General features: G+C 59.5%; 1 protein-coding gene across 10 annotated transcripts in view; it reads right to left on the reverse strand.

Moving 5' to 3' along the window:
- Positions 1-22,146, reverse strand: part of MYO18A (myosin XVIIIA) — a 137,536-nt gene that overhangs the window by 27,483 nt on the left and 87,907 nt on the right. For all 10 annotated transcript variants that reach the window (XM_074263752.1, XM_074263751.1, XM_074263750.1 and 7 more), the window contains 18 exons: positions 22,039-22,129; positions 21,733-21,925; positions 21,499-21,585; positions 19,539-19,680; positions 18,823-18,982; positions 16,293-16,479; positions 14,508-14,751; positions 12,300-12,409; positions 11,236-11,301; positions 7,712-7,840; positions 6,836-6,979; positions 6,266-6,355; positions 5,597-5,716; positions 5,318-5,429; positions 4,692-4,819; positions 3,090-3,244; positions 841-964; positions 554-754 (listed from right to left, as the gene is read on the reverse strand). In XM_074263752.1, coding sequence (XP_074119853.1) covers positions 554-754; positions 841-964; positions 3,090-3,244; positions 4,692-4,819; positions 5,318-5,429; positions 5,597-5,716; positions 6,266-6,355; positions 6,836-6,979; positions 7,712-7,840; positions 11,236-11,301; positions 12,300-12,409; positions 14,508-14,751; positions 16,293-16,479; positions 18,823-18,982; positions 19,539-19,680; positions 21,499-21,585; positions 21,733-21,925; positions 22,039-22,129 — 2,483 coding nt within the window. The remainder of the gene's footprint in view (positions 1-553; positions 755-840; positions 965-3,089; positions 3,245-4,691; positions 4,820-5,317; positions 5,430-5,596; positions 5,717-6,265; positions 6,356-6,835; positions 6,980-7,711; positions 7,841-11,235; positions 11,302-12,299; positions 12,410-14,507; positions 14,752-16,292; positions 16,480-18,822; positions 18,983-19,538; positions 19,681-21,498; positions 21,586-21,732; positions 21,926-22,038; positions 22,130-22,146) is intronic.

Consider the following 22,146-nt stretch of genomic DNA (forward strand, 5'->3'; position numbering starts at 1 on the left):
CCAATGTGTCTCCGAGGTCAGGCTGGGCAGGCTTAGCAAACTAAAAAGCTGCCGCTTGGCCCTGAAGACTAGATGAAAAAGTATTCCTTCTCTTCTTTGCAAAGGCTGTGGGTGCAGAGGACTGCACACACTGTCAGACTGGAGTGATGCTAGTGAATTTTGTTGATCGGTTTCTGACTTATCTTTCTCCTTTACTCTTTCTAAAGAGCCGGTTATCTGGATCGGGAAGAGGAGGAAAGACGTGCTGGGGAAAGTAGGCAATAGAAAAATGGAAGATATCATTCATGTAAAAGAAAGGAAGGCGTTTGCTTCCTCCTAGAGGCATCTAGCTGGGCGTTGCAATCGATCAGATGAGCGTCTTTCTCCCCCAACATCCCAGGGGAGGAGACACACAAGTGGAAGCCCCAGAGGCAACATGGCACCCACTGGAAGCCCGCCCCGTGTGACCAGCTGTGTGACCTTGGGGCTGTCCACAACGTGGGGGGCAACCAGCACCTGCCTCACAGTTTGTTAGAGGGCTCATCACGGGGCTAGGCACAGAGAGGCCCTTTACCTGCTCCAGCATCTGGATGGTCCCCGCCTGCTCGTCCAGCTCCTCTTCCTGGTCCTTGGTCTTGGCTTCCAGGTCGCGCAATTGCTTCTTGATCTTGGCCAGAGAGGCTTCGTCCTTGGATTCCTGAGAAGAGATGTCCTGGAGCTCCGCCTCCAGGGAGACCACCTTCTGCGTGAAGCCTGCAATGTCCATGTCTTTTTCCTGGAACGAAAGAAGAAAATAGCTCAGCCGGTGATGGCGGTGGGGAGTTTGGGACCCTGGCGGCGGGGGCTCGGAGGCCGGCTCACCTCCATCTGCTGCTTCAGGCTGAAGACTTCAGCCAGCAGGGCGTCTTTCTCCCGGTGCAGCTTCTCCCGCTGCAGCTTCTCCCGCTGGGTCTCCTCGTGGGCCTGGGAGAGCTCGCTGTCAAACCTGGAATGGGACAGAACACCGGACTGAGGTCAGCGACTTCTGTCCTGCTGCTTCCTGGGGTGACCGGGGAATAGCGGGCAAGGGAGGCAGCCGAGAATCCTGGCAGAAAGCTGGCTCTGGAGAGCCTAGGCTGGAGGGTAGCCCAAAGACCACCCGTCCGACCCCCTCATTTTACAGAGGGAGGAAGCTGAGACTCGGGGAAATTGCCAGGCTCAGGACCACGCAGATGGTAGGACTTGAACCGAGCTCCTCTAACTCCAAAGCCAGTCCTTTTGGCAACGTGCTGCACTGTCTGACACCCATAGGGAGGGCAGCTGGGTGCTGTAGTGGATGGAGCACTGGCCCTGAAGTGAAGACCTGAGTTCAAATCTGGCCTCAGGCAGTTACTAGTTTAACCCTGGGGAACTTGAGTGTCCCCAGATGAAGCTCCCCTCCCTGGGGCTGTCAGGGCTTAGATTTTTCATTCTGCCCCATGGGGGATCCTCCCAACAGACCCAGCCAAGGCTTTCCTCTGAGAGGCAGCATGGGACCAGGAGGGATTACTATCTGTGGACCCTGTAGGCCTCAGTTTCCCCATTTGTAAAATAAGCGGGTTAGACTCAATGGCCCAAACTCCCGATTCAAAATGTTTGATTCCGTGACCTCCTGGCCATGCTGTTGATCTGAGAAATCCTGATGCTGACCCCTGGGAGCAGCCGTGCCCACCACAGGAGCAGCAGGAGCCATCTCAGGCCCCACACTGCACGGCCTCCCTCCCAGGGCCGCCACCTCCCCCTTCCCCTACCTCCCCGCCGTGCTCGGCTGGCAGCGTGCTTCAGCGGGCATACGATGGGGGGGGGGCCTCTCTTTTTCTCCTTCACTCCTGCCTAGAAACTCTAAATAACGAGTAAATTGCTGAAATTTCTCTTAACACCTTCTCTGAATAGCTAATCAGGCAGTCCCATGGCAAAATGAAATGCTATCCTACCCCCTCCCCCAGCTCCAGGCCCCCAAATCTAATAAGGTGCCCAGCAGGGAGCTCGATAGCACGTTAACCAGCCTGGGCTGGCGCTGTCATCCGGGGGCTTGGGGAATAGGAAGCAGGGGAGTTCTTAGGCTGGCCCTGCTGAGGATTCCTGTCTCTGGGGACAAGATGGATCGTGGGGGCTGCTGAGGGGGACAGGAGGCCATTTTGGTGAGTGGGAGGGGTCTACAGGGGAATAAGACCCCTGCTTCCTATCAGTCCCCAAGAGCTCAGGAGCAGGAGGTTGAGCCGCACAACTGGTGAGCTCTGAAGGGCTCCTTCCACAGCTCCCGCCACTCAGTGGGTGCTGTTCCGATGGGTATCTCAGAGCCACGAACCGGTCCCCAGGCCAGCTGGATGGAGGTGTACCCGTGGCGGGGCAAGCCCTTGGTGCTGGCGGAGGGACCTTTCCTCCCCATCCTAAGGGGGTTGGGGACTTTCTCATCCCACTGGGGCTTCCCATCCTCCCCAGGGGACCATAGGCTCCTAAGCTTTACCTCCTCTCCTAATGAAGAAGCCCCCACTAGGGAAATTAATTTAGATTGGATTTCTTCCAGTGAGGGCTTTGCCCCCCTCCTTTGTATCATTATCATAATGAGATGGAAGGCTCTCTCGCTCTGCAGCTTAATGACAGCAGTCAGGAGGGTGTTTGGGGGTCTGTGTGACTGAGTCAAGCTGAGGGAAAGTGAACAGGGACCTTCAAGGAATGGGGGACCCTCCATCTTGGGGAAACCTCAGCGGCTGTTCTGTCCTGCAAGGTTCAAGATTGGCTGGCCCTCGTTCGAATGACTGCCCTAGAGATGGGGTGAAGTGTTCATAAAAGGGCTATCCATCTGGCCCAGCTATCGAGACCTGCACCCCAAATTTGTTCTGAAAGCTCACTATATGTGTGGAAATGGCTCCTCACCTGACACCTGGTATTTTGGAAGAAGTTAAGCTCTCCAAGGCAGGAAGGAGGGAATTGCATTTGTGGGGCTCCTTACAGTGGTTTGGGAGATGTCTTAGCATGAGGGATTTGGGGATCCCCAATTCAACACCCTCAACTTCTATCTGAGCGAGAAAGAAAAGGATGAAGGGCCTGGAGGCCGGGGGAGGAGCACAAGCGGGGCCCACGTCACCCACCTCCTCTGCTTCTTCTCTAGCTCATGGTTGCGGACCTGCTGGCCCTCCAGGTGAAGCCGGGTGTCCTGCAGCTCCGCCGTGAGCCGCTGACACTTCTTCTTGAGCTGCTGGTGGGTCCGCTGGCTCTCATCGCTATCGGCCTGTAGGTCTACCAGCTGGGGAGGCAAGACAGAGAGAGGATGGGGGGTCAGAGCAACCCACAGGCCATGGGAGAGGTCATGGAGCAGATGTGGGATCTGAGTGGGGGCAGGAAAAAGGGAGAAAGAGAGAGAGAAGGGAGTGAGGAGAGGGGGGAGAAAGAAAGGAGGGAAGGAAGGAAAGAAAGGGAGGGAAAAAGAGAGAGGGGAGGAAGAAGAGAAGAGAGGGAGTGAGGGAGAGAGAAGAGACAGGAGGAAGAGAAGGAGGGAGACAGAGACAGAACACAAAAAAGGGGAGGAGAGAGAAAGAAGGAAAAATAGAGAAGGAAACGGGAGGGAGGGAGAGAGCGAGCTAGCTCAAGTAAGAGCAGGGGGAGCAGGGGAGAGACAGGAAATATGGGGGGATTGGGGAGACTGGGAGGTCAGGGGGCAGGCTAATGGCAAGAACAGTAACTTAATGGGCAGGAAGGGGGAAGTGACTGACTCCAGTCACAGCCTGAGACACAACTGAATAGGGAAATGATCTGGCGCACTTGTTACAAGGGTGCCCTCCCCTCCCTCTCCCATGGAGTGAGAGGGAAAGAAAATAGATTTTTATTAACTACAATTAAAAGAAAGAAAAAAGAAATAGCTTCAGAAAACTATTCAAGGGGGGAAAGCTATTTCAAAGGGAAGAAGAGAGGCAGAGAAGAAAGAAGGAAGGGAGGGGGGAAGGAGGAAGGAGGGGGGAAGGAAGGAAGGGAGAGAAGAAGGGAAGGAGGAGGGGAGAGAGGGAGGGAGGAAGGGGAAGGGGGAGGAGGGGGAGGGAAAGGAATATTATTTAAGCATGCACTGAGATACAGAGACCAAGTGAGCCAGCCCCTGGCCTGGAGGAGTTTCCATTCCAGCATATGGAGTGGGGCAGGGGGCAGGGGGCGGTCAGCTCAGAGTTCTTGGGGGGGCGGTGAGAAAGGATGACGGCCCACATGCCCCTTCGGGAAGCCAGTGATACTGCTTCGATTCTCATGCCCAAAGCTGGGGTGGGAGGAGTGAGGATGGGGCTGGAGGGGCCAAGCTCTGCGGGGGAGGCTGGCCGGGGGGCCTCCGGGCGGACCGTGAAGCGTGGTCTGGTGCGGGCCAGGCCGGGTCTCCCGGGCCAGGTGAGTCTGCATTCCCTGGTCACCACTCACCACCGGGTGGGGAAGAAAGAAGTTTGGGGTCAAAAGTCAGGGAGCTCGGATCAGAAAAGAGGCCTGTGGGGCAGTGGGAGGCGCTGCTTTGGAATCAGGGCCTCAGAAGCTGACTGCCCGCCCGGGGCAGACCAGTGGCTTAACCTCTCTGGATCAGTTCCTTTACCTGTAAAACAGGCGGGGCCTGGGCCAGGCAGCCTCCCAGGGAGCCCGGTCAGGGACCAAGGCCCCGCATCCAGGCCAGGACCCTCCCAGAGCCCCCGCCCAGCCCCCCCAGGCCCTCCGGCCTGGCTCACCTTCCTCTCCAGCTGCCTCTTACTCTGCTGCTCCACCTCCAGCTTGTCCTCGAACTCCTGCTGCAGCCGCTTCTTGGTGAAGTCCACCTCGCGCACGGCCCGCTCGTACTTGAGGCGCCACTCCCCACCTGCACGAGGGAGCGGGGAGACTGACGGCCGGCCCAAGGAGGGGGAGGAGCACTGCAGGAGAGCCGCTGACCATAAGGTGCAGGGTGAGCTGGGAGGGGGGCTGGGGCTCGGGCAGGGGAGGCCGTCCCCTCACAACTGGGGCCAGGGGCTCTCCCAAGCCAACGGCGTCCCCAGTCCTGACCAGGAGTGTGCTTGGAATAAAAGTTGCCCGGTCACAGGTCTTCTGGGCAGCCTAGTGAGTCCTCCAGGCTTTTTCTCAAAATAATACTCTTTAAATAAGTGAAGGCAGCGCTCCGCTTAAGAGTTCGAGGTAATTAAAAATAAAGGTGGTTTTTCCCTCAGAGCCCCCTCGGGGCCACTTGAAGACCCCCAGGAGGACCTCACAGTCTACTTAGGCCAGTCCTTGTTTACAGATGAGGGAACGGGGCCCCAGAGGTTGTGACCTTTCAGACAGGGTCTCTGACTCCAGCCCCACCCCCCTCCCGCTGGACACACACCTGCGTCATCGTCATCCATCTCCCCATTGAGTTCAGTAGCTCGGATCAGCCTCGCCTCCATCACCTCGATCTCCATGGCCTCCATTTGCTTCTTCAGGGCGTCGTACTGGGTCTGCGGGGCGGGAGGACAGGGAGTGCTCAGGAGGACCCCCCACCCGGGACAGCCAAGCCTTCACTTTGTCAGGAGAGGCCGCAGAGGGGAGCGTGGCCCGGGCCCATTTCCCTTCCGGGGGTGGGGAGACGGGCCCAGAGCCATCAGCCGGCCCGCGCCCTCCTCACCTGCAGCTCCTTCATCTCCTTCTCCGCCCGGAGCCTCTCGGCCGCCTCGGCATCCAGGAGCTGGGAAGCCGACTCCCCGGTGTTCCGCTCATCCGCCAACTCCGATGTCAGCTCTGAGATCTGTGGGGGGAGGAGGGGGAGGGGAGAGTCATCCCGGCAGCTCTCCCACCTGGAGACTGGTACCAGAGCAACCGGCACCCGGCAACGCCGCGGGACGCGGGGCTTCTCCTGGGTCACAGAGGGAGACCCCCACGCGCCCCTGCCGGCCAGTCCCTGTGGCCACACCCGGAGAGGAGGGGACGGGGTGAGGGGGACGGGGCGAGGGGGGCCGGGGCGAGGGGGGATGGGGCGAGGAGGACGGGGCGAGGGGGATGGGGCGAGGGGGGATGGGGCGAGGGGGGATGGGGCGAGGGGGACGGGGCGAGGGGGGGCGGGGCGAGGGAGATGGGGCGAGGGGGGATGGGGCGAGGGGGGAGGGGGCGAGGGGGACAGGGCGAGGGGGGACGGGGTGAGGGGGGACGGGGCGAGGAGGATGGGGCGAGGGGGGCCGGGGCGAGGGGGGACAGGGCGAGGGGGGACGGGGCGAGGGGGCCGGGGGAAGGGGGGCCGGGGGGAGGGGGGCTGGCAGCCACCTGTGGGGCCCACCAAAGGTCAAGGAGGCCGACTCACTCGGGTCTCCAGCCGGTCACTGTTGAGCCGAAGCTCATTCCGTTCCTTTTCCACCTTCTCAAGCTTGCTCCGCAGCTGCTGAATTTCCTCCTAGAACCAGAAAAGTACCAGTAGTGAGCGCCTGCATTGTGAGAGACAGGGCCTTGGCCCCTCGCCCCCTGCCCCCGAGGGGATTCCGCCCCCAGGAGGAGGGTTTGATCCTGGGCCCAGAATCTCCCGAGGAGGCTGGGCAGGGAGCCCCAAGCCACTAACTTCTCAGGTCCTCAGTTTCCCCCTCTGCAAAAATGGACTGGATGACCTAGCTCTAAAGCATCCTGGGAGGGGGGTCCAAGGGCCAATGGCTGCCCAGGAATTTGGGGGGACAACCAAGCTTGCTCTGCCAAACAAACGGACGGCTCAGCTGTAGGCTGGGGAGGCAGAAAGGCAGGATGGGCCCCCCAGGAGACCGTGGCCAGCCCCCTCACCCTGGTGTCCGCCCCTGCCTGCCCAACCACAAGCACGCTGGGGACAGAGGGGCAGGTCCGAGAGCCGGCCCCTTAGGGCGCCACAAGGTGGGGGGCACCGACTCACGTCCTTGCCGCGGATCTGCTCCTCGGACAGCTGCACCTCCACCAGAGGCCGCACGGCCGTGAACAGCCTCCACCAGGGCCAGTCCTTCACCCCCTTGTTCTTTTTGATGTTCTTCTGCACGCAGCGAATGGCCAGGTCCTGGATCTGCAAGCACAGGAGCTCTCAGCACAGCGCCCGGGCCCAGGGCTGGGTTCAAATTCTACACCTGCATTACACAGCTCGTTCTTCTGGGCCTCGGTCTCCTTATCTGTGCAATGGGGGAGCCGGCCCCAGATCCCACGCTGTCGGCACCGGCCCGGAGGGCGGCCAGAGGGGGGGCCAGGCCTGACGCTCGCCCGGAGCCCGCCCCGGAGCTCCCTGCCCTGCTCTCCTGGGACTGATTCCTCTGCTTTCTGGGCCCTGGCCGGGAAGCTCCATAAAACCTAATCTTGTGAAGCCCGAGCGGGTGCCGGCTGCTAATGGGAAGGGAGCCTCCGACACAGCTCCTTAATCTTCACAGAAAGACCCAGCGTCCCGAGCCCCGAGCCCCCCCTCTGGGCTCGCTGGGAAGTCACCCCAGGGCAGTGGCAGAAATCAGAGGGCCCGAGTTCGAATCCCTCCCCCGCCTCTTTGACCAAGTTGCTCCCATCTCTAGAACTATCCCCATCTATAAGTTGGGGGAGGGGACACAGGACTGCCAGGCTGCCCAGGGGTTTACGCCCGGGAAGGCTCGGGACGCTTCCTGCACCGTCTGGCCCTGACGTCCCATCCTGACCCCACTTCTCGGCCCTCTGCAGCGCGCCCCCGGTTCTCCCTGGGCCCCCGACCAGCCGGGCAGCGAGACGTGGAGGGACGTGTGGGACCGGGCAGCAGCAGGGCCGAGGCCCGGGACGGTACCTTTCTCTTCTGGAAGTGCTGGCGGGCCAAGTAACCCCTGCACGCTGCCTGGAACAGGGTCAGGTTCTTGCTGGTCTGCTCGTCCCTCTGCTCCTCCAGCCGGGCCAAGGTGCCGGCGCGGAAAAACACCTGGGGGGCAGAGGAAGCGGGTAGAGGCAGGGAGCCGGGCTGGGCCGTCAGCAGGAGCCGGGCAAGCGGGGCCCGGGAGGGCAGAGCGCTGGAAGTGGCCGGAGCCAGCCCGGCACGAACGGGAGGGGAACCAGAGAGGGGGCCCGCAGGCGCGAGACACGACAGGGACACAGGAGGGGAGAAGGGAGAGATGGGTGAGGGAGGTGTCCCCCCCACCAGCGGGGCGGGCCCCAGAGCCGGCACTGCCCACCGGTGTCCGGGAGAAAAAACCCAAGGGTTCCAGGCCGCTCCCCGCCCCCAGAGAGCCCGGCCTCAGCTTCCCACCTGTGAAGGGGAGGCTGGGGGCGGTGACTCCGGAGGGAGCCCGGCTGGCTACGTCAGACTCAGAGCCCTGCCCGCACCGGAGGGGCCATGGGGGGGGGAGGCCCGGCCCCAGCCCTGCCGCTCAGCTTCATCCCCATCAGCCTCCTCTTTCATGTGGCGACGCCCCAGCCCCTCCCCACGCCCCAGCTTCCTCTCTTTGGTGGTGAAGCCAGGGGTGGGCGGTGGCTGGGCTAGCACGGGACCTGTCTTACAGGTTAGACGCGGCAGGTCCCAGCCCAGCGGGCGCCCCCGCTGCGGCCTCGCCCCTCACTCCCTCACGCCTGGCCAGAGCCCGGCCTGCGGTGGGGGGGAGTCAGAGGAATAGAGCGGCCCCCGTGGCCCTTCACGGCCCAGAAGTCTCCGGTTCCCCTCCGTGGCGGGCACGTCTGCCTTTCAGTTGGAAGCGGGCATGGGCTACCACGGAGTGGACGGCAGTGGCCCCAGGGAGCAGGTGCAGGCTCCCCCCAGCTCTGGCTCAACAAGCGCCGTCCAGATCTGTTAAATGTGGCCCCGGGGTCTCTCCCCAGAAGGGAAGCCTCCAGAGGGCAGGGACCGTCCCTTCTGCCTTAATCACTGCTTGGGGACTGACTGACTCTTCTCTAGGAAAGGCCGGAACAGAGAGGGCAGCCCGAGGCGGGGCCTCCCTCCCGGCCTCCAGGGCCGGGCTCTCTCCAGGGCTCTCTCTTCCCCTCGTTTTCTGCGGAGGGGATGGAATAGCCCCAAACGTCGCTCCCCAGGGCAGCTCTGAGCTGGACCGCGGGCCTTCTCCCACAGCAGCGCCCCTGGATTTAAGGGTCTGAGCCCCCCGAGGAGGCCGGGGGTGTGCTGCCCCCCAGGACCAGGCAGTCACATCTGGGCAGAATTCCTAGCTTGAGGAAGCAGGGAGGGGGGAGGGAAAAGACAGAGACAGAGACAGGAATAGAGACAAAGACAGAGATAGAGACAGAGAGAAACAGAAAGACAGGGAGACAGCAAGGAATTTCCCTAGAGGAAACAATGAATACAGCAGAAAGGGTCCCGAGACTTAAGGCTGGGAAGTGCAGTGGTTCAGAGAGGGGGAGCAGAAGCCCAGGATCCTCAGAGTTCAGCCTGGGCTCCATGAACTTAAAAACGTTTTGACAATGGTGTTTTACTCTAACTGGTTTCCTCTGGAGCTCGCCATGTTTCCTTTTATGCATTTAACAACATTCTGGGAAGGCCTGGCAGCTTTGCCCCACTGCCCAAGGAGTCCGGAACCCTTCCCCAGGGCAGCGGGGGACCACCTCCGGCCTTGCCCACCACAGCGCTGCAGGTCTCTGCTCACGGGAGACACTGGGGATACTCTGAATCAAATGGAACTGGTCTCAGTCACCCCTAAACGGGGAGGGCCCCAAACCCCAGCTGGGCCCCGGCTCTGCCCGAGGGCAGGAGGAAGGGCAGGGCCTGGCCCCCTCAGCCAAAGGAGTGAAGATGGCTCGGAGCGGCCCGGGGGCCTGAGGAGACGGTCTGGAAGGGGCCAGCGGGGGGGGGGGGGGGGGCCCAGAATGCTTTGGACCAAGTCTGGTACCTGGCCTGGAGAAAGCCCCTTGGAAACGCCCCCCACCCTGGCAAGGAGCCTCAGATCTTGGCTGGCAGGGCCCACTCTTTGAGGTGAATCACCCCTGAACGGGCGTGAACTTCTTCAAGGAAAAACCAAATGATCTCAGCAGTGGGCCGAGAACACCTGAGAACGGGGGTCAGAGAGGGAACAAAAGTGATGAAGGGGGGTCGAGACAGAGACACAAAACCAGAGACAAGGAGCGTGGGGAGCAAAGAGAGAACAATGGGACCGAGAGACAGAATGAGAGCAATGTGACAGGGAGGGGAAGGAGGGAGCTGGCGGGAGGCAGAAAGGAAAGCAGAGAACAGAAAGCGAAAGAGGCTGAGGAGAACTGATACTGGCAGGGAAGGAACGAGCCAGAGGCAGCTCAGAGACACAGAGAGACAGAGACAGAGAGATAGAAAGAGACAGAGAGAAAGAGATAGAGAGAGACACAGAGACAGAGATAGACACACAGAGACAGAAAAAGAGAGACAAGAGACAGAGAGAGAGAGACAGGGAGAGAGAGACAGAGAGAGAGAGAAAGAGAGAAAAAGAGAGAGAGAGAGAGAGAAAGAGAGAGAGAGAGAGGAGAAAGAAGAAATAAAAGGAAGGTAGTGAGAGAGCAGAGACCAGAGCAAGGTTCCCCACACACACTCACTCACACTTGCTCACACACAGAAAGCCCTCCTTGCCCAGCTCCCCCGCTCCTGCTCCCTTCGATGCCGGCCCTGCTCGGATCCCTGGCCCCTTCTCCCCGGGCCCCCTTCCTCCGGCCCCAGCCCTGGACCACATACTTGGAGGACGCCGGAGGTCAGTGCTAGGCAAGGGGCGGGCAGCCGGTTCTGTGACGAGGAGGGCAGGCGGCAGACTGGCACCCGGGGGCGGGCGTGCCCGGCCTTTTATCCAACACGTTCCATTCACATGAGGAGTTCAGCCTGTGAGAAGGCGGCTGCACGGGCTCCTTCCTGCCCCGCCTGCCCGTGGGACCCCGGCAACCGCAGCGCCCGGCCAGCTCAGGCAAAGAGGGCTTTGTCCTCCGGGGCCCCATGCTGCCGCCCTCTTCCCTGCCCCGCTCCCTTCTTCCTGAGCCCGGCCTCTCCTCCATCTTCTCAGCGCAGGTCCAAGGTCGCTCTGTGCCCACTCCCTCCTGACATTACAGACTGTACTCTGGCTGCCAGATAATCCAGTTATGTTCTCCCCCTCTTCTCTCTCTGTCTCTCTGTCTCTCTGTCTCTCTGTCTCTCTCTCTCTCTCTCTCTCTCTCTCTCTCTCTCTCTCTCTCTCTCTCTCTCTCTCTGTCTGTCTCTGTCTCTGTCTCTGTCTCTCTCTCTCATACACACACACACACACACACACACACACACACGGAGAACCGAGGAAAGGAGTCACAAGCGCAGAATTCTGGCCCTCTGGAGGCCGGGGGTCCCCACGGGAGGGGCGGCCCCTCCTCAGGCTCCTGGGCTCCACTTACCCGACTCAGGCCCATGTAGCAGCTGCTCTTCTCCAGGTCCAAGGATTCCAACAGCTCCTCCACTGCCTGCAGGGAAAGGGGGCGCGCCATCAGTGCAGCCGGGACTGACCCCGGGAAAGAGAGGCTGGCCAGCAAAGGAGGGCCGCGGGGGGAGGGGCACACGGGGGCATTAAGGCCCTAGCCAAGGCGCTCCAGGGCCCACCAATAGCACTTAAGGAAACCGAAGCTGGAAGCCGTCTTTCGTGTCAGTCACCGACAGATCTGCAAAGTTCTGGCCACATGGAGACCCCCCCCGGTGTCCCCCAGGGCAGGAGAGTCGGGGTTGCTCCCTGGAGGACGGGACACTGGCTTTTGGGTTTAACACACCTGACCCTTAGCTCAGTGGCCCAGCACACAGTAGGTGCTTGGTAAGTGATTGGTGCTCAGTGGATGGATGAACAAGGTCATACAGCTCTACAGCTGAAAGGGGTTTCAGAGATCCCCAGCTCATTTTACAGAGAAGGAAACCGAGGCACCAAGAGGTTAGGTAACTGACCCAGAAGCACAGAAGCAATAAGCATCTCGGGTGAGATTTGGATCTAGGTCATTCGTGTCCAGAGTCAGTCACAAGCACATATTAAGCACTTACTGTGCGCCAGGCACACTGCACTCCCCTTGTCCCCTACCATGTGACACTGTGGGCCTTTGAGGGGGCTTCCAGCTTCACAGCTCTACAGGCCACTGTGGGAGGCCCTGAAGCCTGAGCCCCTCCCCTGGCCGGGAGCCCACCGTGCTGCTGGCTGCAGACACCAGGGCCATGGGGGGTCCCGGTATCCATCAGCAGAATGTCGGCAATAGCGGTTCTGACCAGGGAGAGCGCAGCCCGCTCCCGAGCGGCTTCTGAGCATCCCTCGCCAGCGACAGCGAGCTCCTCCCCTTGTGATCGGCCGCGTTTTGGGCGTGGAAGCCCAAGCCTCTCCTGCCCTCCCCCCAACACTCACAAGGGAGCAGACAGTCCCCTTCCCGGGGAGCAAAGGGAGAGTCCTCCCCACAGGGGCCGGCAAAGAACGGGGGAAAGTGCTCACTCTTTTCTCGTCCACAACGATGTAGTTGCGCCCGTGCTTCTTGGTGAGGTGGGGCGCCAAGATGTCGAAGCGGCGCCGGAACTCCGAGAACACCATGTGGTCGGGATAGCCTGGACGGGACGAGAAGTGCCATCGTCAGCAGGGGGGACGCCGCAGTGTCCGGGTGCGAGGGCGACGAGCCCGGGGTGAGCCCGGATCCCGCTGAAAGGGCTCTAGGCCCCCGCCCTAACCCCCTCCCCCGAGGCCCTGGCAGGTGAGGATACAGGGTCAGAGAGGTCCCAAGCATCGGGTGAGACTGGAACCCAGAACCTCTGCAGGCGCCCCGGAAGGGAGCTTTGGGGCCCGTGGTCCAACCCTCTCATGAACAATGCTTTTAAATGTGCAAAATGCACAGGGTCGCAAAGAAAACTATTCTATGGAAAGACAGCTATTAAAAATACGTATATTTAAAAAGCCATCACCGTGGACCTGAGATTAAGCAGTGGGGGATTATGATGCATTATCTTCCACGTTTATGAGGGAAAGAAGCCGGATGCTTACATCGCAGTGGGCGAGACTGAAGCTGCGGCCCCAGAAAGGCCTTCCCAGGAGGCTTTGGGCTCCCAGACTAGCCAACCCAAACGGGCTGTAGAATCCTCGTTTTTCTCGCTCCTATTTAGCCTGAACAGAGGCAGGCGGGGGGCAAGATGACCCTAAGGTCACACAGCCAGGAACCTGCCCTGGTGCTGCCGGGAGAACGGGGTCCGCCCTGGAGGGAACCGGACCCTGCAAGTGGGAGGCCGAGGGAGGGCGGGGGGCGGGCAGGTGAGCGGCCCTGGCGCTCACAACCGGCTCTGGGCAGCCGTCCAACCTGGGAACGAGGCTGATGCATGTGCCTGATAACTGGAACAGGAGGCTGGGGTCCTCTGAGGGGCCGGGACGGAGCACGCTATTGATTGTATCTGAATTGCAATTAAATTGATGGGCTGAGAGAGCGGGTGCAGACGCCCGGCATCTTAATTAATCATCAGCACGATGGATGGCTCGGGAGGCCTTGGGGGAGGAGGGGCCCCCCCTCTGCCGCCAGTCTCATCGACCCGCTTGTTTGAGTAAAGTACATTGATTTTGGTTCAGCGCGGTAACAATCTGGTTTTGAAATAATAAACACCAACTCCATATCAAGACATGGGGACAGATCAATGATTTATTCAGAGCAGGAAAGGGAGTCCCTGCTGCCGAGAGAAGGGTTATCGGCGGTTCGCTGGAGAGGGACCCCGCCATCCCCGGCCCCCGGCGGGAGCCGGCTCAAATGCCACTCGTGAAGTTACTGACCCCCCCCCCCCCCGAGTCCCGGGGCCTGCCCAGGACTCCGATGGCCTCTGTGAGGGAGGGGGCTGGACAGTCACGGCCCCGAGCCTGTGACGTCCCAGGGCTGCGGACGGCCCCCTGGCCTGCAGGGGACCCACTGTTCAGACCTGACCAAAGGCAAAAGGAAGGAAGCCCTGGCGAGCAGACGCCCTTCATCCCGTCCCCGCGAAGCCCGCGGGCACCCCCCAACCTCTCTGAACACTAATGGTTTAGAGAGAGCTCCCTCCTCCTTCTCTGCCAGAATCTGACCCAACACGAGGGAGGGCAGTGCCAGCCCCGGGGCCTAGTCGGGCCGACTCCTGTCGCCGGAAGTCTGGAGTGCAAGCGCTGGGCTTTGGGAGGACTTCCATCCCCGCTACGCAGGGAGAGGGGGATGGGGACAGGAGGAAAGAGGAAATGAGAGAACAGAGAGAGGGAGAAGGGGGGAGGGCATCAGGAAGTAGGGGAAGGAGGAGCTGGGGAAAGGGAGGCTGTAAGGTAGACAGGGAGCCACAGGGGCCCCCACCAGGAGCAGGATGTCACAGGTCAGCCACGTGCGGGCCCCCTGCGTCTCTGCCCCTGCTGGAGAGAGCCCAGAGCCCGATTCTTTCTGAACCACTAACCCTCAAATCCCCTTGGTGGGAGCCCATCGGCCATCTCCTCAAAGTCCTAGGGGACGCCGTCAACCCTGACGCGGTCCCTTCAGGACTCCAGTACTACCCGGCCCCTCCATCCACCGGGGATGGACAAGGTGGGGCTGGGCAGGAGAAGGGGGGAGAAGGGATAGGAGCTGGGAAGAGGAAAACGAGGAAGGCTCCAGGGAAGGCGGCGAGGAAGGGGAGAGACCGGCTAGGACTGGGGGCGTGGGGGGGGGAGGCCCACCTTGGCGATACATGCGAAGGGCGTCCAGCAGACGAGAGCCCCGGATCTGGGCCCGCAGCAGGGCCACGTCCAGCGGCAGGAGGCCGGCCTCGCAGTGCTCCCCGGGAGGCAGGTCCAGCTCGCTGCTGCTGCTGACCCGGCGGGAGGAGGCCGAGCGCGGCTCGCCCGCCCAGCCCTCGGCCACGGGCAGCAAGCAGTGAACAAAGTGCACCTTCGATTTCCTGATGGTGTCGATGAGGGCGTCCTGCAGGAGACAGGAGACAGCATGGCCCTCCAGGGTCAGCCCCCGCGAGGCGCCCTGGGATCAATCAAGCACCTACTATGTGTCGGGCACTGAGCTGCGTAGTGGGGACACAAAAAGGGCCAAAGGCGGCGCTTGCCCTCAGGGAGCTTACCACGTGCAAAGTGAGCTAATACACAGAGTGGGTGGGAAATATTTCAGAGGGAACTCAGAAGGAAGAAGGCGGGACCTGGCTCCGAGAAAGCCGGGGAGATGGGAAATGGGGCAGAGGAGGAAGAGCGTCCCGACAAGTGGAAGAGGGAACATCTGATCGCATCTGATTGTGATTTGTCCAAAAAAAGTGACTGAATGTTGAGTCAGAGGCCGTCGGGCCTACACTCTGAGACAAAACAAAGTGTCCACTGTCCAACTGCCATCGGGGGACACCTGGGCCCCCATCGGTGTCTGCGGGGAGGTCTCCGACCCCGAGAGCCTCTGGCTCGGGCTCTGGAGAACCCGAAACACAGCGGCTCCCGTCACCGGGGGAACGGCCCAACAAGGGCGGCCCACGAAAGCAACGGGACTCTCCCTGCGAAAGAAGGGCTGACTGGAGGATTCGGACCGGTGGGGAGTACAGCAGAAAGGGCAGCAGCTCCCGGGGACTCTGAGGAGGAGGAGTCGCGGAGATTCCTCGTCCCCTCGGAGGGGCGGGGCTGCTTTATGGCTGGGAACGTGGCACACACCACCAGGCACAGTTAGCGTGCCGGTTAGGTGGCTGAATTTTGGTTTTTTTAAGTCTTTCTGTTAAAATCTTCCTTCCAAGGGATTGGCTCACTGGGTAGGAGAGGGCAGCAAATGTATTTGGAAATGGTATCCGGATATTTGGAAACAAACAAAAAATGAATGAAAACAAGATTTAAAAGCCAGATATAGCGATATATTGTGATTGATGGCCCGCAAAGCACTTCTGGCCAATTTTCTCATTCTGATTTTCACAACAACCCTGGGGGCAGGGGGTAATTAGGATTACGCTCCATTTTACAGATGAGGAAACTGAGGTCTAGAAAGGTTGAGCCTCCTGCCTCCTAGCCTGGCGCTCTATCCATAGAGCCTTGCTGCCCGCACCTCGGCAGGGACCTGCCAAGATTCTACCCCTGCAGGGCGCAGTATCTTCAAAGCTATTGGGGTACAGCTCCAATCAATCAAGCCCAAGCACCTCCCATAGCTAAACTCCATGCAAGACACTTTAGATACAAAGACAAAAAATTTACAAACCTGAACCTAAGACACAAAATAGAAGTAAAATCAATACAAAGTGACGTTGTGGGGAGGGGAAGCACTAGATGCTGGCTGAGGCTGGAAAGGGAGGACTGGAGAGTCAGAGGAGCTGGGCTCAGATCCTGCCTTTGTAGGGTCTTGTGCAAGTCCCCTTAGGCCTTGAGGGGATTTGACGAGAAGGCCTCCAAGTTCTCTCCCTTCTCTGGCTCCGTGCTGAGCTGGGCTGACAGAGGAAGGAGAGGGGACGAGGGCCTTGGAGAGGGCGTCAATGCCTAAAGCGCACTCACCACCTGCAGCTTGATCTGGATACAGAGAGACTTCTTCTTGACGGCGGCCACGCCGGTGGTGAACGTCTTTCGCATGCTGGTGGCCCGGCGGAGCGCCAGCTGCGAGCCCCCTTCCAGCCCCGCGATGGAGCCCGAGAGCACCATGGCGCTCCCGGCCCGGCCCGCAAACAGGTTACTGATGATCTTCCTAAAGAGCACAGGGGAGAGCCGTCAGCTCGGCTCAACCGTTCCCGCGCCAGGCGTCGGGCTCCAGCGCTGGGCGCTACCCAGGACACCGGGGAGACAAACACCAGAGTCCCTGCCCTCAGGGGACTTCCGCTCGTCGGGAGACACAAACACCCACGAAATGTTTCCAGGGCAAATAAAAAGTAATTTGGGCAATGGGGAGAGCACCAATATCCGGAGATTATGGAGGGCCGGAGATTACCGAGGGTCTCCCCTGGGACTGGCCCTTGGCCTGAACCTTAAAGGGGAGAAGGGATTCTAGGAAGGGAAGGAACAGAGCATCCAGGACAGGGGAAGGTGCAAAAGCAGAAGATACAATGAGATATAGAAGAAAGAGCAAGTAAACCAGTGTGGCTGGGAAGGAGACCTGTGGGATAACCGGGGAGACGCCCCCTCCCAGCACCAGCAGCACCGAGCACTACATGTGCCATGAGCAGATCAACTCTGCATTGTCCGTGGATGGGCTGGGTCAACCTGCTCCTCAGGTCCCAGCCAGCTGCCATGAGGAACTTCCAGGACTAAGCTCCATCCCTGGCTACCCTTCCCTTTTAGGGTGAAAGTTCCTAGAAGGCAAGAGCTCTCTCTGTTCCTGTACATCTGAGTCCGCAGAGCCGAGTTCCAGTCCTGTCTCCGGTGCCAGTGGGGACCCGGAGCAACGTACTTAGCCTCTCGTTGCTCTGGGACTCGGTGCTCCAGGACTGTACATTGCAGGGAGGCTGAACTGGAAAGGGGTTTCTTCCCCAAGAAGCTTCTAAACAAGCGAAATGATGGGGGCATCCCTCATCCCAACCCCCCTACATAAGTACTTGGCATATAATAATTGTTCAATAAATGCCTCTTCATCCCTTTATTGTTGATGCCCAAAAAAAGTGGCCAGTGATTTATTGTACCCCCTCCAGAAGAGACCCTGGGCTCACAGGTGCATAGATTTAGATTCGAGAGGGATTTCAAAGGCCATTTGCCTCATTTTCTGAGGAAACTGAGGCAAACAGAGAGGAAGTTCCCAAGCTATTAAGTGTCTGAGGCAGGATTAGTTCCAGTCCAGTGCCTCTTATGATACATTGCTCCCTTAGGATTGCTGTGGGATCCAGAACCCCTGCCCACAGGAGGAGCCGAGTCAGAGAATGGGGGTGTGCAAGAATTGTCATCCAAGGGATATTTTTGCTACCTCGATTCCCATGAGTCAGGAAGAGCTGAGCTCAGATCCAGCTTCAGACAAGAGCTGTGTGACCCTGAGCAAGTTACTTAACCCTGCTTGCCTCAGTTTCCTCAACTGTAAAATGGGAATAGCAGCAGCACCTTCTTCCTAGGATTGTTGTAAGGACCAAATGAGGTAATTGTGAAGTGCTTAATACAGTGCCTGGCACACAGTAGGTGCCATACACATGCTTATTCCCTTCCCCTTACCTCCTATCAGTTTTCTCATACCCTAGAGCATTGGGCCATAAGCCCTTTCTCAGAATAATGCTTCTAAATAACTGAAGAAAATCCTATGATAAAGATGGAAATTTGTTTAGAAGAAATGCATGTTTAACCTATTTTGAATTGCTTGCTGTCCTAGGGAAGAGGGAAGGGAGGAGAGGCAGAAAAATTTGGAACACAAGATTTTGCAAAGGTGAATGTTGAAGACTATCTCTGCATGGATTTGGAAAAATAAAATACTATTTTTTTTTTTCCTGAGGCTGGGGTTAAGTGACTTGCCCAGGGTCACACAGCTAGAACATGTTAAGTGTCTGAGACCAGATTTGAACTCGGGTCCTCCTGAATTCAGGGCTGGTGCTCTATCCACTGCGCCCCCTAGCTGCCCCCTGATAAAAAACTATTTAAAAAAAGAAAATGCTAAATTTTAGTAGGAGCTTAGGGGAAACATGGATGACATTTTTTCCCATCTAAATTCATGGGATCTCTTTCCACCAAACCCCAGCAGGCCCATGGACCTGGGTGGGGCAGGAGGAAGGTGGTGGGATGAGACCCAGCTTTGAGGAGAGATTCTCATCTTGGACCCCTTGACTTGGATACCATGAGCTTCCCCTAAATAGAGAACTCAAATTCCACAGGGCTCCAGTGACTTCATCATAAAGCCTTCTGAATCATCTGTGGTCGACGCTAGCCTCTCCTGCTGGCATTTGGGAGCCGACAACAAAGGCAACGAACATTTATTGGGTGCTTATTGGGTGCCAGGCCTTGCAGGAAGCAGGAATGGCCCACCCCACTGAGCTCTGGGATGCCCCATGGGAAGAGAAACTTTTCTCCATGCCCCCTGGTGCCCCACTAGGCCGGAGCCCACGAGGCCAGGAGGACTTACTTCTGAGAGTCCTGCAGGAGCCGGGGGGCATTCTGCATGGCCGGGTTCTGCTTGGCATAGTTCCGCCAGCCCTCCACGTTGTACTCCACCCAGTTGGTGTTGTGGCTGTGGCCCAGGAGGAAGTGGTGAGGTTTGCTGCTTCGGAGGAGGGGGCTCTGTCCTAGAGGAAGGGAAAAGAAGTGCTCAGGGAAAGATTCTGGTGAGGGGGAAGAATTCCCCAAGGCTGGCAAAGGGTGGAGAACGTGGTTCGATGGAATAGCACTGTGTCGTAGGAAACGACAGCAGGAGGCTCTCAGAAAAACCTGGGAGACTTACACGAGCTGATGCAAAGTGAAAGGAGCGGACCCAGGAGGCCGTGGTAAAACGATCAGCTGTGATGGACTTAGCTATTCTCAGAGATCCAATGATCCAAGACAACTTGGCAGGACTTACGGTGAAAAGTCTGTCCGTCCCCAAAGAGAGAACTGGTGATGTCTGATACAGACCCCAGCATCCGCTATTTTCCTTGGGGTTTTATGTGGGTCTACGGTTTACTAACAGGGAAATATGTTTTGCATGACCACACAAGTGTAACCTACATCAAGGTTATAGAATGGCATTGCCCTACAGGAGCCCCCTGGACTCAAGATCCTGCTCAGCCACAGGTGATTCCGGGCAAAGCCAGGTGGCTCACTATGGAGCGCAAAGGGACCAGCCCCTCCGGGGTGCTGCTCTACCTTTCTTGTCGCCCTCCTGGGGGCCGTAGTAGGAGAAAAGCCGCTCCAGCAGAGCCTCATCGGTACCGCCCGGCACGACCGCCTCCTCTTCCAGCAGCCACAGAAGGCCCCGAGCCTCCTCCGGCCGGGCCAGGGAACGCACCTGAAAGGGGGCACGGGCCCACGTTGCCTGGAGTTGCAACAATCTACCCATGGTGAGGTCAGATGGAAGACAGGGTTAGGGAGAGAGGGTGGAGGAAGTAGGGCACAGGGGAAAGACCACCGGCTCTGAAGGAGCGGGGTTAAATCCCACTTCCGACATTAATATAATCGGGCACTTCTCGTGGGCCTCAGTTTAATGAGAGGATTGGACAGGATGAGCTCTGTCTCTGGTGCTCCCTATGCCACTTAACTCATCTGGACCTCAGTTTCCTCATCTGTGAAATGGGAAAACTGGAATCGGGGGCCAGTGAGGTCCTGGCAGGCTCTCTACCCGGGACCCCTGACTGCTCTGGGGGGGGGGAGAGGAATTCCTAGACCTTCCCTAGAGAAGACTAGCGCAGCGTCTGGAGCACGTTATAATCAGTGCCCGCGGAGCCGTGGACCAGAAGGAACTCGCTCCTCTTCTCTCCCCGCCATCATCAGGTCCCCCCAGCGACCCGACTCTGAGGCCGACAGGAGCGACAGAGAGCTCCTTTCCCCTCTGCCCCCGACGCTCCCCAGCTGGCTCCATGCTGGGAGCTCACATCCCGGTGCCGCCGGAGAGGCCTTGGCAGAACAAGGTGGGACCTGGTGGGTGGTTAAGGACTGGGCTGGGTCTCAAGAACACCGCGGGGGGCCGTCAGAATGATAAGTGGGGGCCTGGCTCTCCCTTGGCAGCAGAAATCCTTAATGGGGGAGGGGGAGTCTATAATGGACACGGAGCCCTCAAAGGAGCTTGACGCTCGGCCCGCTGTAGCCGGGAGGGGCCGGCCACCGCACCCCACTTGATCCTAGGTCTTTCCAAGACTTTCAGGAATCCTCTCTGGGACATGAGGAGCTCTCCTAGCCGTGTGCCCCGGGCTCAGGACGGAGGCAGATGGAGCCCCCAAATCTCCAGCCAAGGGGGACAGGGATCAGAGCAGGGAAGGAAATTAGCAATCCGCCACAACACCAATTTTCCTATTAGAAACCATCTTATGTAATTTGCCTAATTAAGGGCAGATAGCAAACCGAGGTGCTCCTGAGAGGCGACCAATCAGAGGCTTCCAGGGTCCTCGTCACCAGTGCAGGAATGAGAGAAGCCTCCAACTTCCTGCCTCCCCCCTCTCTGGCTGCAACCCCTGCGGGACGGGAGGCCCTTGTCGGCCAGGAGGTTCAGGGGAGACGCCCCGCTAGAATCCACGCCTGGGGGCGGCTCCCTGGGGCGAGAGCGTCCCTGTGGCCCCCCAAGACCCTCCCCGGAGGGCCCCGGGTTCTAGAGCAGTGGCCTCGGGCTCCGCTCCCCTGGCACACAGCTGTGGGAGGCTCCGCCCCGTGGGTCTGCGAGCCCTGAGGACCCAGGGTTTGGAGCTAAGGACCTGAGGGAGCAGTCAGTGGGCAGGAGGCAGATGCGGGTCTGTGTGAGCCAAGCGGCCTCTGGGTACCTCAGTCTCCCTATCTGCAAAGTGGGGATGTTCGCCAGACCCACTTCCTCAAACGCGATCAGAAGGCGCTATATGATGCTAGTTTTTATCATGTTACTAATCTCTATTATCACTGATGTCATACATTTACATTGTCATCTACAGTACAGATAAGGGACTGGGGGAAAGGAGCAGGGCTGAGATTTGAACCCGCACCCTGGCCACTGCTCACAGCTCCAGAGCCAGAGGAAGCTCCCACAGGGAAGGAAACTGAGGCAGAGAGCGGGGACGCCCGCGTTCTCCAACGAACTTCTGAGAAGGGGAGAGGAGAGACAGGAGACCCGGGAGGAGGAGGGTGACCCCGGGGCGGGGCTTACCAGGGCTTGGTGGGAGGCTTGGTCCACCACAGCTACAGAGTCCACCGCGGCCGGCTCCATGTCGTCGAACGCCAGCTCCACGTTCTCCTGGGAAGGGCACGGCTGTGAGTGAGCGGGCGGCGGGCCAGCTGGGGGCCGGTGAGGGGCTCCCGGCTGGGGGGGACTAGAGGTACCGCGGGACCCCCTGGGGCCCCCTGGGGCGGGGGCAGCCCCGAGGGCGCAGGGCAGGCCTACCTCCTTGTATCTCTCCAGCTCCTGCACAAAGGTCCTCTCGTGGAAGAGGGCCTGCAGCCGGTCCTGGGCGTAGTTATGGCAGAGCTCTTCGAAGGAGGCGCCTCGCGCCGAGCCCCCCAGCTCCGGGTTCTGGAAGCCGGGCGTGTCCACGATCAGCACGGAGCACAGCGAGTTCTGGCTGGACTTGAGGGCCCTTGGGGGAGGACAGAGTCAGAGGAAGCGCCGGCCCCTCCTGGAGCCGGTCACGGGGCTTGCAGGCTCCCTGCCGGCATGTGTTGCCCCGTGGGGAAGGGCCCGGACACGTACCTGTTCACCAGGGAGACCAGCAGGGTGAAGAGCTCCGAGTACAGGCCCGAGGCCAGGCCTTCCACGCACTCGAGGGCGCTCAGCTTGGAGCCTGCGGAAACGGGCGCT

Source organism: Sminthopsis crassicaudata, chromosome 4 (assembly GCF_048593235.1).
Source record: "Sminthopsis crassicaudata isolate SCR6 chromosome 4, ASM4859323v1, whole genome shotgun sequence".
In the NCBI taxonomy this organism is placed as follows: domain Eukaryota; kingdom Metazoa; phylum Chordata; class Mammalia; order Dasyuromorphia; family Dasyuridae; genus Sminthopsis; species Sminthopsis crassicaudata.